The 18,668-nt window shown below is 37.4% G+C and overlaps 1 protein-coding gene across 7 annotated transcripts in view; it reads right to left on the reverse strand.

Moving 5' to 3' along the window:
• The window catches only part of adgrb1a (adhesion G protein-coupled receptor B1a), a 176,973-nt gene that overhangs the window by 59,223 nt on the left and 99,082 nt on the right, over positions 1-18,668 (reverse strand). For all 7 annotated transcript variants that reach the window (XM_028016652.1, XM_028016656.1, XM_028016654.1 and 4 more), the window contains exons 11-17: positions 18,444-18,638; positions 17,297-17,365; positions 15,449-15,557; positions 13,631-13,774; positions 6,832-6,907; positions 4,816-4,918; positions 4,660-4,703 (exon numbers count right to left, since the gene is read on the reverse strand). In XM_028016652.1, coding sequence (XP_027872453.1) covers positions 4,660-4,703; positions 4,816-4,918; positions 6,832-6,907; positions 13,631-13,774; positions 15,449-15,557; positions 17,297-17,365; positions 18,444-18,638 — 740 coding nt within the window. The remainder of the gene's footprint in view (positions 1-4,659; positions 4,704-4,815; positions 4,919-6,831; positions 6,908-13,630; positions 13,775-15,448; positions 15,558-17,296; positions 17,366-18,443; positions 18,639-18,668) is intronic.

Consider the following 18,668-nt stretch of genomic DNA (forward strand, 5'->3'; position numbering starts at 1 on the left):
ACAGAGCAGTTTTTCTGTTGAAGTGATTAAGTCTCTCTGTGAGGCACACAGGAGCTTGCAGACACTCTTGCTCTCGCTGTTTAATTGGATAATTTAGGTGCTGGTCCAGCAGCCCTGCATGAAAGGATGTCCTCTGCCAAGTCAAGGCCACATGGATAAAGAGCAATGTGCCAGCACAGAAGAAACATAGAAAAGGTCTCTTAAAGGAGTGAATATGTGATTTATGCTTTGATACAATTCAAAGATAAAGAATTTGAATTTTTGCAACAATATTGGAACAAATTTATCTTCATAGACCTAAAAGCCCTGGCATAGAGGGAACTGAATCTAAATGCATGCCATTTTCAGAATTTGTGAGAAAAATTTATAATTTTTTGTAAGTTTGTCACATAAAATCACTCACAATGCAGTTTGAATAGAAGCTACTTTATTATTGTCACTAAATATAGTGACACTAATATATTCATTGATTGATTGATTCATTCATTCAATCATTCAGTCATTCATTCATGCCTTAAACATTAACAAACCACTTAACATGAAACAATATAATAAAATATACATGCTGCGTTAAGAATGAATAATACATAAATTATGTATTATAAATTAAACCGTCAATTTTAGAAAAAAAAAATCATGTCATTAGTGATTTTGAATTGGTTCAGAATCTACCCAGGTCAATGTCCAATCATTGTCTTAAAAAAAAGAGCAAGGAGAACATCAGTTCAAACCTTTATGTTTATGTTTCAGTTCTCACATCTTCTTGTCACCCCTCACCTGAGATCTTGCTAATAAAAATGTATGAAATCCCTAAAACCCTCCACACAATCAGCTACCTTTGACAGAGAACACAAACACCTCCAAGAACAACATGATCAACATTATGCAACATTTTAAAGTGTTAGATCTGCCAAAGCACGCACTGTCACAAGCTAGGGCTGACACCACATCAAATGCAGCTCAGGTTTTTAGAGCACCATAGGCAGGAAAAGCTGCAAACACAACCACGCAGTGATGTCAGGCAGACGGACAGAAAGATGCAGCTGATGTTCTTGTTATCGATTCCGGAGTGAAGCGGGAGAGTGCGAGTGAAGGCTCGAGCAGTCTCACAGCTCTTATCAACATGACAAGGACGACTCCTCAGACTCCAATTTCTTTTCCAAATATTAACTCATTAATCATAACTGCCGACCAAGATGGATTTTAATTTTACCCAGAACATGTCTTGTTCCGACCCCCAACCCAACTCCCCAACACAACAAGATTGGTTTTTTGTCCTTGTTTTGTCTCTGTCGCTCTCTCTTCCACTGCTCTGCCTCCAAAACTTGTAGTAAGCAGTGACAGCTGGAAGGTGACTGCAATCAATAACGTTCAATAGTCACCAGGTTAAGTGTCAAATAAAAGCTTGTATTCAGATATTGAAAGGTAGTCCAGTGTTTTATGCTTAACATAAGTTTAGCTTTATTCTCTTATATGTTTTTCAAATTGGATGAAGACTCGTCTTCAAAATAAAACAAAACAAAAACAAAAAAACAGGCAGAGCCAAGATGATCAATGCAGGGTCTTGGAAAAATCTTAAGGGTCAAGACTACAGTGGGATGACAAATGATAAACCACACACTCACTGTCTCTCTAAGGGCAATTTAGAGAGACCAACTAAATTAGTGTTCATATTTCTAGAATGTGGGAGGATGCTGGAATACCCAGAGAAGACCCACACATGCATGGTGTCATAACAAGAAAAAGGAAGTTAAAAATAAAACAAAAGCACAATGCCTTTAGTGGAGTATTAATGGTAATTTCTGTCGAGAAGTCTGTTTGGATGTGTAGTCAGACCAGGAGTGGTGTGATTGTGATGCGCTTCACTGACGCAGGCTACATTCATAACTTGATAACAGTAATTTTTAGCCATCGCTTATGTCCAGATTGAATGCTTCTGCCTTTTTCTGGTGAAGAATTATGATGCAAGTCTAATGTCAATTATATAAACGTCAGATGAAATGCAATCTGACCGTTCAAACTGCAGACACTTTGAAAACTATACGTGATAAGATTGTAACTGGGCCATTCAGACTGCCATGAAAAAGTCAAATATGAATCTCATATGGGCAAAAACATGGATTTGAATCCCATTTGCCTGTAGTGACCTGTCCAGGGTCACCCCGCCTCTCACCCCTTGACCTCTGGAGATAGACACCACTGGGGATACGTGTGCTGGACAATGGATGGATAGCTGAGCTGGATTCGATACAATGTCTCTGGGTTTGGGTCAGGTTGGATTTTTTAAGCGTAGTCTAAACTCCAATGTATAATCTCTGTTGATTAAAAGAAATCCTCAACTAGTTTAAACCCAATTCATGTTTTTTTTTTTTTATTCCATAAAGTTGTATATTATATGATCGATTTGTTGGGGAAAAAAAGAAACAAACAGATGAATCAATAAAACATGACATTCATGTCCAGAAGTGGATGTAAACCTGGGGTTCCAGCTGCATGGTTAGCACAAAGTCTCACTGCACAAAGGCTACACAATTCCTGCCTGTGTTTCTTCCTTCCAGCATGCTGGTCCCCACTCTGTCATTCTTAGTCTAATCTGTTGTCTGAAAGAAGCAGAGCATTTAGGAAGAAGCGGTAGAAGAGCTGTGCTTTAAATCTGCCCACAGAAGCAGTAAATTTGAACCGTTTCAAGTGCTTCTTTTATTCTCTTTGTCTCCTTTATGCTCTCTAATTGTTTCTACCCTTTCAGCAGATTAAATGGATAATGATTCTAGATGGTGAAATGTAAGTCTGGGAACAGAAAAAGGATGAGTTCCCTAAGAGTTCCCTTTAATTTTTCATACTGTGTCAGTGACTGAGCAGTGACAGCCATGGCCGAGTGAAACTGCTGAACTGGCCAGCACATCACCTTACCCAGAACTGGACAGAAGTTCTGGGTAAGGTCTTTGAAAAAAATGGAAGCTTGGTGTCTGTATCCAAAAATGTCATCTCAAAAGTACTAACGGGCCTGAAAAATATAACTTTTAAAAATTGAATCACCAAAAATGCTGTGAGGTTATTTTGTGTTTTTTTTTTTTACATACTCAACAATACGCTAAGCATGAACGCTCTTAATCATGCTAATAAAGTATTCAGATTTGGAATGAGATGGAAGATCCAACACTTCAAATGCTTTTTCTTTGTCAAATCAAAGATATCCAGTTTTCTTATTTTGATTGACGAAAACTGGAAAAAATATTTTGGCTATTCTAAGGAATAAAAACAGGAAGTACATCAATCTTGAAAACATTTGCATTTACACAAGTTTTAAGACAGCAAGTAAAAGCGGATTTGGATGCACCAGGTGTGCTTTAGAGCACGAGTGAATGAGTAGATGTGCTCCAATTCACCATCAAAATAAAAGGAAATCCCAGAAAAGGTGATCGCATTGTGTTGCTGCACAAAATCAGCAACACAAATGGCTCCAGGACCCCACTTTGAACACTCTTCCTCTCCACATTCAAAACAACCTGCAATATTTTATAATTTTGTCATATCATGTCCCCAAACACTTAAATTACTCAAAAAATGATCAGTAAATAACATGAGATAGCTTAAAAATAATTAAAGCCTTATAAAGAGTCTAAGAAAAGAGACCTTGGTTCTCTTCCCTCTATGGTAATATTCCAAACAAGAATGTTACAAACAGAATTTATTATCAAATTTAACGTGAACTATGACAAGATGGATTCATGTTATATTCACTAAAATGTCTGTTCTGTAAATGAGATAAAAATCTGTAATGGTTTTATCATTTAGATGGATTTAACATCTGCAGAGGAAAAACTTTCTTGGCCAAATACTACAACCTACACAGCTGTACAGTAGTAATATACGCATATGTATGGTTTCAGGACATATGGTTAGCTTGTCTTTGGTTAGACTTTCACATTAAGCCTAGTCTTGTGATATTTATGGTCAGGCTCTGCTGAAATGTTCTGGAGCTGTTAGATGCTTCAGAAAAGCATCAGAATCCCAATGAAAAATGACCAACATGTCATCCTTTAGGATCTTTCAACATCTTTCAGCAGAACTGCTCTTTATGTACATCACCCTGGATTTACTGCAGGCCTCTCCACTTTGTTGTGCTGCACACTTTGCCAGCTATGTTAGGAAAATCTGACTAAATAGCACAGAACATCAGAACACCAGTGACAAGGAACTCTTCCTGACCGTCCTGATTTGGAGCAAGAATATTGTTGGGTCAGAAACTGCCAGCAGACTTCCAAGCCAAAGCTGACAGTTTCCGTATGTTTGTTGAAGAGCAGACAACTGAACACAACATGTCAACAGAACCTTTCAACATGCACAAGATCCTCCTCATGTTAGATAACTTCAAAAAGGTTTTGGCAAAAGATTTGTCAGAGTGACTGGCAAATCCTTTTCTCATTTCATGATAAATCTTTTGGCTTATTCGAGTTATAGTCCGGAAAATTCGATCAATACGGTCCTCTTGACATGGGAAGAGTTTGCATGGGTTAGTCGGTACAACATAATGTTAACTTAAAGGTAACCAAATGCATGCAATTCAGACAATAGGAGCAAGATATGTGGTTATAACTCCCATGAGAACATTGAAATTCACAGGGTTCAGTAGGTAATCAGCAACAAAGAGGAGATTACCTGTCACTCTCATCCCAGGATATACAGGTTTGGTTGGTAGTGCCCTACAAATGAGGAACAGAGAAACAGAATCATCACAATGAGTTTAAGTCCAACTGGGCATGCGCTTTGAAATCTGAAAGGACTTTAGAACAGACATGAAGTTAATTTACTGACGTTGTATAGGTGGGAGAACTCGACCACAACAGGTGTGGAGAGGGAAGCTGGGAGGGGCTTGATGGTCACTGACAAAAGCTTAGAGTTGAGGATCGTGTTGTTTCTGCAAAAAAACCCCAAATAAAACAAAAATAATAAGCACCACATTAACCTGAAATATCCAATTAAAAGAAGTTGTGCACTATTAACTTATGCACTAATGGTCACTGAACTTGTTCTTGTTGCTAACTGATGAGTTTTCCTCCTGGTTTCTAAAACACCAAAGCAGCTATTGATAATCAACCAGATTATAATTGAGAATCAAAAATAAAAATCAATGTTTTTATTGCTGGTAGTGACAAATAATGTTTGTGTTTTATTTTTTTAAAATACTAACATTACTTTTTAATTCCTCATGCTTTTGTAGTACATGATTTCAGGGTCTGGTTTTGAAAAGATTGATGGGGCTTTCTAGTTTTAGTCATGTTTCCAGACATTACAAAATCAGACTTGTTTTGGATTTTTATCACAATCACAACAATCACACTAAAGCATTGCTATCTAAAATGGAAAGATTATATGAAAATAATATTTCTATATTATTTTCAGAACATATGGAAAGAAAAAATATGTTCTGAGGTGGGTCAATGGGTTATGTTGACCCACTCTTTCCTGGTTATTCTTAACCAGGAAAGAGGTTAGGAATAATTTTTGAGGTAAAAAAATTTCACATAAACCCATTGACTTTGAACTGTGAAATAATATGCTACACAAATAAACTTAACGTGAGTTGAAACTTGACTCAACAGGCTGTTAAAGACGGGACCAGACCTCCAGTGGAAAGTTCAAATGTTTTAGAAAAAGTAATTTTCTTCTCCCCAAATCTGAATTACATTTCTTTGCAAAAGCTTTTATGAATTTTAGTGCATTTGTTGTTAGATTATTTTCTCTTTACTTAGTACGCATTGCAGTGTCTGCCTTCATATGAACTATCAATCATGCTGCAAAAGACAATGTGGGAAAAATTAATTGCTACTGGAAGCATAGAAACCAAAATGACCAAACATGGTCAACAGCCTCTAGTTGTTCTCTGCTCGCTCACATCATCATGGTGTCATCTCTCCATAATCAAACTCTCAGCTCTTAGAAGCACAATCAATCAACTTAAACATTTGTGTCATCTAGTCTCTTGCTTCAGACTCATCTCATTTTCCCTGAGAGGTGCATTAAATGCAGAACAGGAAAGAGGTTAGGAATGAAAATGCAAAAGTAAAGATGAGAAATACAGAATGAGGCAGAGGACTGAAAAATGACAGAAATCCAAAGTTTAGCAAGAGATACAGTGGGGGGGGGGGAGGGGGGTTGTGTCTGTCTCATTTTCCTGCTGAATATGTTACCAGTACATTATATGCTTTTAGCACATTATCATAATGGACATCTATTTCCAAGTGTCAGCACAGCTGTATGTAGCTGGTTAGACTCAGAAACTCACTTACATGTATTTGTGTTCATTAACTTAAAAATATCTTCCCATCACATTTGAAGCTGCCTTAATTTAACTTTACTACAATGTAAGAAAATGTGACCAGGAGATTTTCAAGTTATGTTTAATTTAGTCACCTTTTTGTTCATCCAAAATTGAAATTGTCCACATTTTTACATTAAATCTCAAAGACATTGAAATAAAGTAGAAAAAAAATAAAAATAATAAAAACATGTTAAAGTCTTAGTTGAAAATTCCTTCAAATGTCTACAGTGAATTTACCCTTTTTTATTTTTACAGATTTCTTTTGCAGTGCAGTAACAGACTTTTCTTTTATAAAATGTAACCTAGAGCTTGCTGTATCCAAATCATTGTTTCCAAATAGCTGAAACTCATCCAGGTAAGTTCAAAGTACTTTACAACAAATCCTAAAATTATTCTAGTGTTGAAAATGTCACAATGGTTCATGTGAACACCATTCTTCACCCTTAAAAGCAGCATCATATTTTCATAAGATGATTAATTGCGTACGTGTCCATCCCCTTTAGTCTTACCTTTGCAGAGTCAAAATGCTGCCCAGGTTCCTGTAGAGAACAACGCCGGTTACAAAGGTCGAGTCGTCGTCTGCTTCTGTGTTTGGGAGGAGCAGAAGTGAGGACATGGTGAGCTGGCAGGTCAAAGTCATGAAAAGATTGCTGATGCATTCTGAATGGCTGAGTGTGTAAGGAGAGAGCAGGTCAGCCATGTTGCTTCTGCACCTACAGCCAAACAACAACACCACACCTTACACCTGAGACACACGTGTCAAGGAAACCTAAATAGATTTCATCATTTTCATAGATTTTTAGTAAGTGAATAGGTGGTTTATTTGCCTGTTCAAGAATCATTTTTTGGTTCCATGTTCTTTTCCAAATGTGGCCACTTTTGATGACTTTCATGAAGAAGAGACTGTCAGAGAGCAGGATGGCTGCTGAGATTTAGCTTTTAGCATCAACAGAGCTACACTGCATGTATGAACTGAGTTAAAGTTGGAATGTTCAGGAAATTAATACGAAAATCTTCTGGAACATGCATGAAATACTTTTACAGCTGAGTGTTTTAGGGACTTAACCATTTCCAACCTAAAAAACTATCACTGCTGCACTATAAATATCAGCTGATTTAAATTAGAACTTCTGACACTTTTTTAAACTCACTAAATAAGCTGCCGATTTGTCCACCGTCCATGAGGTACCGTACTTTTAGACTTTTCTGTGTGTGAAAAATGCATCTCTAATGGTATGTTCTCTCAAGGCTGCAATGCCAAATCCATTGTTTCCATACAAACCTCTCAGGCTGCACATAACCTTGCACACCAAACCCTTGTACAGGTTTTGGCAGTGAAATAATTGTTTTTTTGTTTGTTTTTTTTAGTCTTAACAATTTTACAACTTTTTATAAGTCAAAAAAGATTTTTTTTAAATTCACACATGGCAGAAACACACACATTACATTCATCCTATCATTATTTGATTCAGCATATTCATAATTTTTATGATTACTTAGTTTTGTCTTCTTAGTGCTTGGAGTTGATCACATTTTGTTGGCTTCTGTTTCTCCATTTATTGTTTTAAAATTGAGAACAGGTTCTCAGTGGAGTAAAGATCCTGACCACAGGTTCAAAACTTTCATGATTCTGGAGCCAGTTTGTTCTAACTATTCCCCTTATTCATGCTGCTCCATCATGCTGGAAAATAACAGCGATTATCATCAAACTAAACTTAGATGGTAAGAAATTGCTCATAGAAAATTCTAATGTTATGCCAGCTTTTAGGAGCCAGTCCACTTCCTTAAAATGTCATTGTGTTGTTTGTATTCACTACAAAATTATTCAAGCTTTCGGCAAGGAAGTTTTTAGAATTTTTGTTTTATGGTTCTAACTTTCAAAGAGATGGCCACCCATCCAACAGGCTTTCAGCCTCAGATTAACTGCCCTGGCAAGATAGTGTCCTCCCTGGGGGCTGAGTCTGCTGGAGGAGACAAAGCTGAGAGAACAGACATGAGCCAGAGCAGAAGCCCAGTTCTGGTTCCAACAAAGTAAACAGCAGTCATTGGGTGGTCTATCACAGGGCAGCCCAGATGTCCTGTAAAGCAGAACTGCTGTCTGACTGACACACTCATACCTAAGAGACCATTTTAGAGAACACAGTTACCTAAGGGTGACAGGATGCCGGAGTACCCCGAGAGAAACCATGCATGCACAGGGAGAAACGTTCTACCAACTGTGACACTGTGCAGCATAAGAGCTTGAACTTCCTGCAGGACTTTCTGGGTGTTCTTTTTTGGAAAGAACTGGCCAGCTTCTTGTGTAACGCAGATGTTCTACTGCCTCACTGTAGATGCAGATGTGTCACACCCAACTGATGCTGAACAAGTTCTCCAGGGTTGATACCAGATTCTTGAGAGCTCTCCTTTGCAGTAGAAGATTCTAAAACATTTTTCACTTCAGTTATGCATCATAAATTGAATTTTTGATGATCCAAAAAATATTCCAGCTGTAGTTTTGTTGTATGTGTTTAGATGCAAAGAAGGGATGTTTAACCCCAGTCTGTGACTTCGATTGTCAGAGAGATTTCAGTGTCTGTTCTTAAAGTACCAGAGGCAAAAACACAAGAAAAAACTTTCACACAAACAGGATCCATGTGACTGCTCTCCACAACAATCCAAAATCAATGTGTACTCACATTTTAAGTGACTGTGAAAACTTGTGTCCATAATGCACCTCTACTGCTGGTTCTGTTTGCACCATTCTTTGACATACCAAAACAAAACCTATTCAGAAAGCTCCTCCAGAGGTCTCTGGACACTGTGCCATTTACAGGCCCATACTGCTCTGAGCTGCTACTAAACATGGCTTTAGCTTTCATAAATTTCCTCATTTCAGAGCAGTATGGAAGGAGATTTGTCAAAACTTGACAACTGGACTCAACAGTAGCACTGGGCTGAAACGAGACCCAAACCGTAGGAAAACACGCCTCCATCTGCCGGGCCATCTGAAGACATCCAACTCTTCTGCTCCAGCACACTATATGGCAGCCTGGAAGCGCACAGCAGTGTGCCAGGCAGAATGCAGAGAAAGTGGCTCCCAGGCAACAGCTGAGCTCCCATGGGCAACACAGGGGAACCAAGCAAGATGTGTGGGAGTATGAGGGGGATGAAGTATTATGTGTCCTGCTCATGCACTCTCTGGCCACACCATGCAATATGCTCAACCAGATCGAGTGTGCCCAACAACAACTAGTCTGGAGGGATTCTAAGACCAAAGACCAAAACATACATTTGCTTATTCAGAGCAGGCATAAAGCATATGGAATCCACACTGAAATAAAAATAAATCTATACCCAAGTATGCACCAATTCTTTGTACATTTATAACAAAACTTTGGCCAAGTGAAGAAATCATTTCTAAAGCAACAATGCATGTTATATATTATTTATATATGTATATGCATATAAAAATATACATGTACATATGTATTTATGTTACATATAAATACAATGAGCTTTCACTTTACACACAGAGGAGTGCCAAAATAAATTTTATTACTTATATTAGGTTTGAAAGTGTAATATTTAGATATGTTTCTTATCATTTAAACATATAAATAAATTGTGAGACTCCAGTTACCATCAAGCAACAGATGATTAGAACTGTATGTTTTTCTTTTTCTTTTTGTTTGTTTAGTCTTGCAAAGTAACATACTTTACTACAGTAATGGAGGTCCATCACCATTTTGTTAGATTCCTTTTAAACATCCCAAAATAAGATACCAAAACCATTTCATCAATGTGAACAAGTGAAAATCGGATCCTTGATGTGCTGGCTGATGGTGGAACATTACTGCTTGGGAGACACTTCCCTCAGTCAGTGAGGAAATTACCTTTAATTGCACCTGATTGGATCCCGTTGACTCTTGATTAGGAATGACGGGCTCATTAGTATGCTGCTTGTTTTCAAGGGCCTCAACACTCACTAATAAACACCCAAAAGTGCTCTTTAGCACAAGGAACGACACGGGCCAGCAGACGGGAAACAAACTGCCGGTTTGTCAACATAGAAAGATTAGGACTCACCAAAACGCACTTGTTTTTCAAGAAAGTTGTAAAAACTGAAAACTGCATTCAGAAAGTTCCAAAAACAAAATTTTTCTGTGAGGGAGTAATAATTCTTCACAAATATTATTAACTCTGAGAGGTCCAACTTGTGTCAGTAACTGGATGTTAGTTTTACGGATACATTTAAAATGTCTGCCTTTGGGGTGTTGAGCAGTAAAGTAATTAAAGTCGCTAAAGGTCTCATTACTTTCCACTGAAAGATTCATTTCACAATCAGTTGTTCTGGAGCAGTCAATGCAAACCATCAGCGGTCAGTTTCCTGTATGGTTTTAATTTTTCCCTATTTTAACATGCCACAGTTAAATAGAGAGAATCCACCTTATCCTGCAGCCTAAAGCAGGCATAGTGGGTTAATGAATTAACACAATAACTTCACAATCTTCTTCATCATAACCAGTGACAGCAAAGTTATTTTGAAAAAGTAACTTGATTTCTGATAGCTTGATTTTAAAAGTAACAGTCCTGGTTGCCTCACCCTAAACATGAGAATCAGGGTGAGTCATTAGTGTTTAAGGGCAGCATTTCCTCCTCTACATCCTGTATAACCAGTTTCTTGTACTCAGCTTCACTTACTGGTTTTTGTACCAGGTACAAATGGCTTTCACACCTGGTTTTTGTTCTGGTGTTTGTACTGGATTTTGTACCACCCAAACAGAAAAAAGGTTCAGCTCTTTTCTGTTTGGGTGGTGGTGGGGGAGCATGCTGTTTTGTCACAGCTTTCTGCTTTGCATCACCTGTTGGACTTGCTTTGTCAGTTTGACGCAAATGTCTTTTTCAAATTCAATGTGAACTTTTGTAGCCAGATAGTTTGGAAAATTGACCGTATATTACAAAACCTGACAATAGAGAAAGATTTACAAATGACAGAAAAAAATCACAATAAATATACATTCACATTAGTTGAAGCCTAAGAATGTAAATACAGTACAAAAATAGTTGAAAAGTTATTATTTTTCCTGTTTGTGTCATCTTATTCAAGCAGACTGTGATCTGTACATCAGAAATAGCTAGTAAGCATATTCAGGGATCGATGGATAGTGGCTCCATCCTCCACAAGGGGACTTTGGCACTCTGTCCTTTTTGAATTAAGCTGCTGCATGAATGAAGTACTGAAAATCTCTTGTTATTTTGTCTCCCATTCTTTCAGAACTTTGTCACATAACAGAGGGAACAACAAGCTTTGATGCTGTCATTTTTAGCTGACACCAACTCAAAATAATGCTTTCATTTCCAACATGCATCTCTCTCCTCCCTTTAATGTTTATGTATTTGTTGCTGAATGGTATTACACATGAGATGTTTCTCAAGAGGAAAGCAACAATTTATGTTTTTTACTATGTAAAATGACAAAAATGGTAAAGTGTTAGATCATATCTTACTGAAAAAATGGGTCTTATTAGAGTAAGGCATTAATGACATCACTGATCATAACATAACCCTTCCTCTTGTTTTCTGAATCTCTTAGCATCATAATTTAGCCTCAGATAAGAGGTCACGACCAGGAAAGCACTGCTTCTCATCCAATGAATGCCCTGAGAAAATAAAAATGACAATTTGGACTAGGGTGTTCCAATTACTTTAAATGGGCTCAGGTGTATACAATCCAGCAGCAAGGGAAGCAGACTGCTCCTAAAAGAATGGACTGTTTTCAGGAGCTGAATGATGTCCAGTGTAGTAACATGGCAGGGTGCCTGCGTAATAAAGCAGTTTATTACATTTCACTCAACACTAAACACTGGTTTAGTGTTGAGGGACGTAATTGTACTCCATAAAGTCCTGACCTAAACTGATCAAACAACCTAATTCTAAATTACAGCAAATAATGAGAGCCAGACCTCATGCCCACCATCAGTGTCTGACCTTTAACATCTTATTCAGGAAAAAAGGTCAGAAATCCCCAGAAACAAACTTTTAAACCTTTTGGAATGTGTTCCAAGAAGAGTTGAAGCAGTAAGCATGATATTAAAAATGATGAAAAAGTTTTTTTGCCTTGAAGCTGAAGATTGACCTTAATTCTATTTCTCAATTAAAGTTCTTCTCAAAGAATATGACCTTATCATTTCTCATGAGCACAGCGTGCATTGTATTGTCTGAAGTGCTCCACATTGAGCCTGTACATGCATCGTCACACTCTTGTATATTATAAAAGAGAGATGAGTAAGATTATAAAGTTTAATTAACTAGAAGAAGATGATAACAGATTTTGAATATAAATTTGCACATTTGGGATGTTTTTTTGCTGGGGGACCAGGTTTGCTCCCGCCTCCTTGTTGTGATTGGTTGCTTCATCTCAACACTGAGTTGATTTCCATGTGTCTAGCATCACTTACTACTACATGTTAGATTAAGTTCAACCAGATCTCTTTAAGAGACAGGCTGAACTGTTGTAGTTCAGGGAGCTGTTGTTGTTCGCTTGTGAACTTTTCCAGAATATTTTTCCCAGAATTCATAAGCTGTGAAGACTTAGTGTGGAAAGCTTGAAAAAATAAAAATGGAGTGTTTTCTTGCTGAGATTTCTTCATTAAGACTGAGTATTCATTATGTAACAGACTATCAAATAATGACCCTACGCACAGAGAAAACACAGGGCCTAATGAAGGAACATTTTTTGATTAAACCAAAGAGAAGTTCAATCAGTTTGTGTTTATTAACAAACATGTACATGGGCTTTTCCTACACAGTAACAGTAACTTTGCTTTAAAGTCACGTTTGGATAATTCCCTTTGTGTGTAAGCAAGAATAAGCATCTGGATGCTGCTATTTGCATTTCAGTGTCATCAGATTGTGAAGGCATGCAGGCAGGGTTTGTATTAGCATCTTTAAAAAGTCACTTTTTGAAAACAACGAGCCTTTTTTTGCAGCTGCTGAACAGCGGGTGATGTAGAATCCTTCCATTCTCCTGCATGTTTTATGTGCAACATTAAATCCGAGCGTCTCTGTGTGTGTTTATCTAAGTGGGGGGCTTTGCTCTGCAGATTAATAGCTGTAAACACTGTTTTACAAATTATCTAATTGTCACTATGTGTCTGCTTTTCTGTGCTGACAAACACACACAAAGAAACACACACGTAGTAGCCGTTCTGTTCTCAAATACAGATTAGACTGTATTTGAGAACAAACTCTGTTAAACTCTGTTATCAGATTTTGAAGAATGTTTGGAATTGACATTTTTAAGAGCATCCATCAAGCAGCATTTACCCGACTTTCCAGTGGACAGGATGTTCTTTGGTATGCTGACTCGGTCCTCAGAGTTCCGAGCCCAGTCCACCATTCCTCTCCAGCCTTTCATAGGGAAGTTGAAGTCAGCCTGATCCATCACAGGACGCTTATGGATGCTCAAAACTGTAATCGACAGAATAGTGACTGAAACACTTACATGGATTATCTACTGTATGTGAGCCTTCAAAATTTCAACATTTGCTATAAAAAGTAAGCACTCTCTCTTTCAACACATTATTAGCATTATTGTTGAACTGAACTGAATCATAACATCTCCTGGGTGCAAGCTGCATTGAGTTTGAGGCTGGGAGATGACAGCCTAGTTCTACCCCGTCCACTTCTGGTGTTTTGGTGAGAAAGATTTTTTCTGATCAATTAAAGAGTTTTTTTTCTTTGTCTTATAGATTTATTATTTATCCCTCTAAACGTATTTAGAGGGGACTTCAAGTTTTCATGGATTAAAAACTGCACGTCAGGCACTATAAAAACTTGGGGTATGCTATATATCAATTTTGTCAACAGGTCAGAATACATAGCGAAAATAAGCCAAAAATGCAAATATTTTTTATGAATAAATAAATAAATACAGGAGATCTTTGTTTGAAATAGGCTAGTATCCTGACAAACAAACCTGTTCTGGACAGATCTGATTAGTTACATTCTTCACAACTTGACTCCTTTCATGAGAGTGAAAGTAAAAACTTTTATGACAGTGTGGAATATACTTGGAGGAGGTGGAGCATCCTTTACATAGCACGGCTCATGTTTAATGTGTAGGAGGAGAGGTCAGCCAGTCTGAAAAGATGTAGGTGGCAATTTGGCTCCAGACATTAAGGTAAACAGGACTCTTCTGATACCTCAATCCCACATGTACTCCTCCAATCGAGATCAAGTTTTTATCTGGAGGTAAAAGTAACCAGCGGCCTCTGTGAGGATTATTTCATGTTCATGCCTTTTCAAATGAAATGTTGAACATCTGTAGCCAATGAGTAATACAGAAAAACAGGAGGTAGTAGTAAATTTGGATTCAAAATCTCAAAGGAAACATAATTCCTCCCCATTCTGCTAGTATAGCTATTTCCTGCTATCTGAGCAGGAAATAGTATAAAAGTGAAATAGAATGCAAAATAAAGCGCTTCTTCCTAAGAAAGAAAATATAACTGAAACAAGAGGAAAATGAAAACAAACATTCTAATCTAAATCAAGCAAACCTTCCTATGAGCTCACAGATCAGCCAACATTACAATAGACAGGTCACACATCAGATCACTCCTATGATCACAAAGCCTTTCCATTTCAACACCAAGGTGTTGTTTTAACACACCTGTTCATTCCATAACACACAAAAAGCAGCACTCACAGTCAGCCAGTGATCCACTTAAAGAAAACAACTGAGTAAACATTTTATGATGTTTTTATATATTAAAACTCTAAAATTGAAACTCAGGCTCAGGTTCACTTTGTCTTGAGACTAAAAATATTTTTTATAATAAATGTGTTACACATTTAATAGATTGTGAAACAAATTAAATATAAATATTTCAATTGATTAAAATAAACAAATTTATTTTCATAAAAATACAACTTATTTTAGTGAAAATAAATGTATTTATTTTCATTAAAGCCGCTGCTGTTAGCTGTAACAGTGAATGAGTTCTTAACTGCATAACACTGTTTCAGGAATTTTGTTTTAAGTCAGGTGATATTTTCCAAACAGACGTCTGGTTTTAGAGAAGAAAAGCAGCAAAACGAAGATGCTTTTGATATACAGATATAAGGCGTGAAGATGACGCTAACCCAGGTTATCGGTGACTTCATACATGTCACGGAACTCTTTCATCCTTAAGCCAATGACGTCCACAAAGTCCTCCATGAGACGGAACAGCTCCTTGATGTTGGAGCCCAGCTGAGAAAACAGACACATGAGAGTTGGAAAGAAGGAAAAGATTAGGAATATGAGATGAATATTCTGAGCTGCTGCTTAAGTGTAAAACACACAAAATACTTTTTCTTTACACACAACGTCCCACTGTTGCTTGTTGATTCAGAACCATGCTGCTTCTCACACCAGACTGCAACCAGCTTTACCTTCACTTCGTACAATTCTTTGCGTTAGTAGCTGTACGCTTCCAATGTTAAGTTAGAAACACTGTTCAAGAGAAAAAACATCAAATTCACCAACAATTTTTTGCAGCAACCATTTTGATCCTACCAGTGGTTTTTGTTTTCAGTCAATGTCTCTGACGCCTCACAGCTGAAATAGTTTCCATTTACACAAATATAATTTTGCACATTCTAGTTTGCATAACTTCATGTGTAGTGTAAATATCTGCTGACTGACCGAGTCTTCGTCATTTAACTTTGACATGCACAGTCTTGTTTTCAGGACACATTTGGACACATTTGTAAAGAGCCCCTCTTCATCGATAAGTAGCAACCCCATAAATGGAATCCATCAAGATTATTTACTATTTTCATAAATGATTTTTTTTATGTCACAAGCTATCAGAAAAATTATTCCTCGCAGATGACTGCACAGCCTTCTCCTCTCCATCCCTGGACTTCCTGCATAATTGTCTCCTCTTTGGATAGAAGTGACTTTGATGTTCTTCCTTCTTTTTTACAAAGCATTTGTCTGAAAGTCTAACACACTTTTCAGTTAAAGGTAATGGTTGCACTTGTTGGACCCTTCAGGATGTCTGAATGCCTCCTTCAGTGCAACTGAACCTCTTGTTCCACATGATAATCAAGTGAGTTTTGAGGCTAATGGATGATAGCTGCATGGCTTTCTTTGGAGGTACCAGTTGCTTAAACAAGAAAGAAATAATTTCAAGTACTTCCATTCATTTTAAAGGAAAAAGTTTGATTGATTTGACTGTCATTTATTTCAGCAGGGCTTTTTCAAAACCTCACCTGTGCTGACATTGGCCATAAAGGCAGTTACCCAGAGCAGCATTAGAAAGAGAGGAATAATCTCCCATGACTGGAAGATTTGTCAGTACCATTTAAAAAATCAGTTGGTTGCATGTTCTACTACATCTGCTGATGTGCATTAAGTAGGGAGTTAATACAGCAGTTTTTGCTGCTGACAATAGAGGTGTTTTATTTAACATTTGTCTCGGTCTGCAATGAGATTTATTTTCCCCCAGATTTAAGAGTCACGGATACATGTTGTTTAGATAGAGACTGTATAGATACATGTACTTAAAAACAAACAAAATAAAATTTATACGAATGTTGTAAAATGGCTTAAACAAATGATGGTTTATGCTGAATTCTTTGGTCGACTTCTGCTTTAGAAAAATAAAAACTGGCTTATGAAATGGTTTAAGAAGCCTAGCTGGTTTATTAAGTGCTTCTCCTATACCTGCGTGGTGACAGTCCTGGCAGAGCCACCTGTATACTGATGGATGCAGCAGATGGAAGAGTGGGCGTTTGCCTTGACTCAGTTCCTCATTAGCTAAAGCTATTTCTATCTTCTTGTCTGTCCTTTCTCCTCACCACTGTCTGTCTGAAAAGACACAGGTGGGCTGTTCTGACATTGTTTCACTCATCAGCTTCAGGGTTATCATTACTGAACACAGAGTTCAACAGGGGAGGAAATTACAAGCAAAGCAGAACTGTCTGAGAGAGGGTGGTTCTCACCAGTTGTGCTTCTTCCCATCTGTCCCGGTTCTCTTCCATCAGCAGATTGCTCACAGTCTGCACAAAGTTCTACGAAACAAAAATGACATTTTTTTCACTCAGGTTCATATGGTTGTATTTTTGTATTTTTTCTAAGGTTTATGCCCCACTATCTGGTTCTACTTGGCACTCCAAAAGATAATAACACTACCTTCAACAATGTCCAATTATATTCCTACAGTACACAATCCTGAAACAAAAAACATACTAATGAATGTGAACCAACCTTAAACTGGTCAAAACATATAATTCTTTAGCCACTTTGTCCCCTTGAGAAATGCGTTTGTATTTTCTTTTCGTACATTACAACATGCATCAAATCCTACCAGATTTTGTTGTAGGCTACTTTGGTGATTATAGCATACTGAAAGACAGGATTTTTTTTTTTTTTTATCATCGTGCTATACTGAATCATACCTTGCTTGGCAGACTGAAACAAAATAAACTGAAACCAGACAGAAATTTAAAAAAGATCAGAAAAAGCAAATGAGGTGGATTAGCAGAGCTCGCCAACAACTGATGGTGTCAGAACAAGTTAGTATGGATTATCATCTCTGCTGCCTGGATAACGAGCTGTTAGCATATCATAGCAGGCATGAGACTGACATACAGCAAAAGTGTCTTCAAACTGAGTCTACTGAGTTGTTCCAAGATAGTCATGGATGAATACTTGGTGGATATGAGTTACAGGAACATTTAATAGTTTTATTAACTGAATTGAATTATAAAGTACAGAAAAGCAAAATATTGACTATTGGTGCTTTTAGATTTGCCATTGTGTGAATGTTTAATTGGCATAATAGAAATGGTTACATTCTCAATTAATAGTCAAAATCCCATGTATCCTCCACTGCCTAAGATTGGAAACCTCAGGCAGTAAATGGCCCTTATCTCTAACATCTTACAGAATTCAAACAAAAACATTCAATTTCCACAATATTTCTATCAGCTCTGGGACTAACTCCCTGAATACATAAGATGTATGTTCTGAAACTGAACTAAAAAACAAGATAGAAGAACCCCAAATAACTAAATATGTTTCTAATTTAATTCTAACTCTAAGCATTTCTACATCCAGAAGTGAAATGTGAAAAGACCTCGAAATTACCCTCATGTCTGCACTGGTGGGACTATAGTATGCCCTCCTGAAGATCTCTGTCATGTTCTTCAGTACGTCCAGGATAGCCAACAGATCACCACTGTAGCTTGTTCCATCATCAGATGTCATCCTCAGCTTGTTCATCACTTCTGAAACTCCATCTCCCACAAGGCCACGCTGTGCTTTGGACAAGTGTTCCCGAGTCTGTTGGAGAAAGTTTCTGTTAGTTTATCT

Source organism: Xiphophorus couchianus, chromosome 5 (assembly GCF_001444195.1).
Source record: "Xiphophorus couchianus chromosome 5, X_couchianus-1.0, whole genome shotgun sequence".
Classification (NCBI taxonomy): Eukaryota; Metazoa; Chordata; class Actinopteri; order Cyprinodontiformes; family Poeciliidae; genus Xiphophorus; species Xiphophorus couchianus.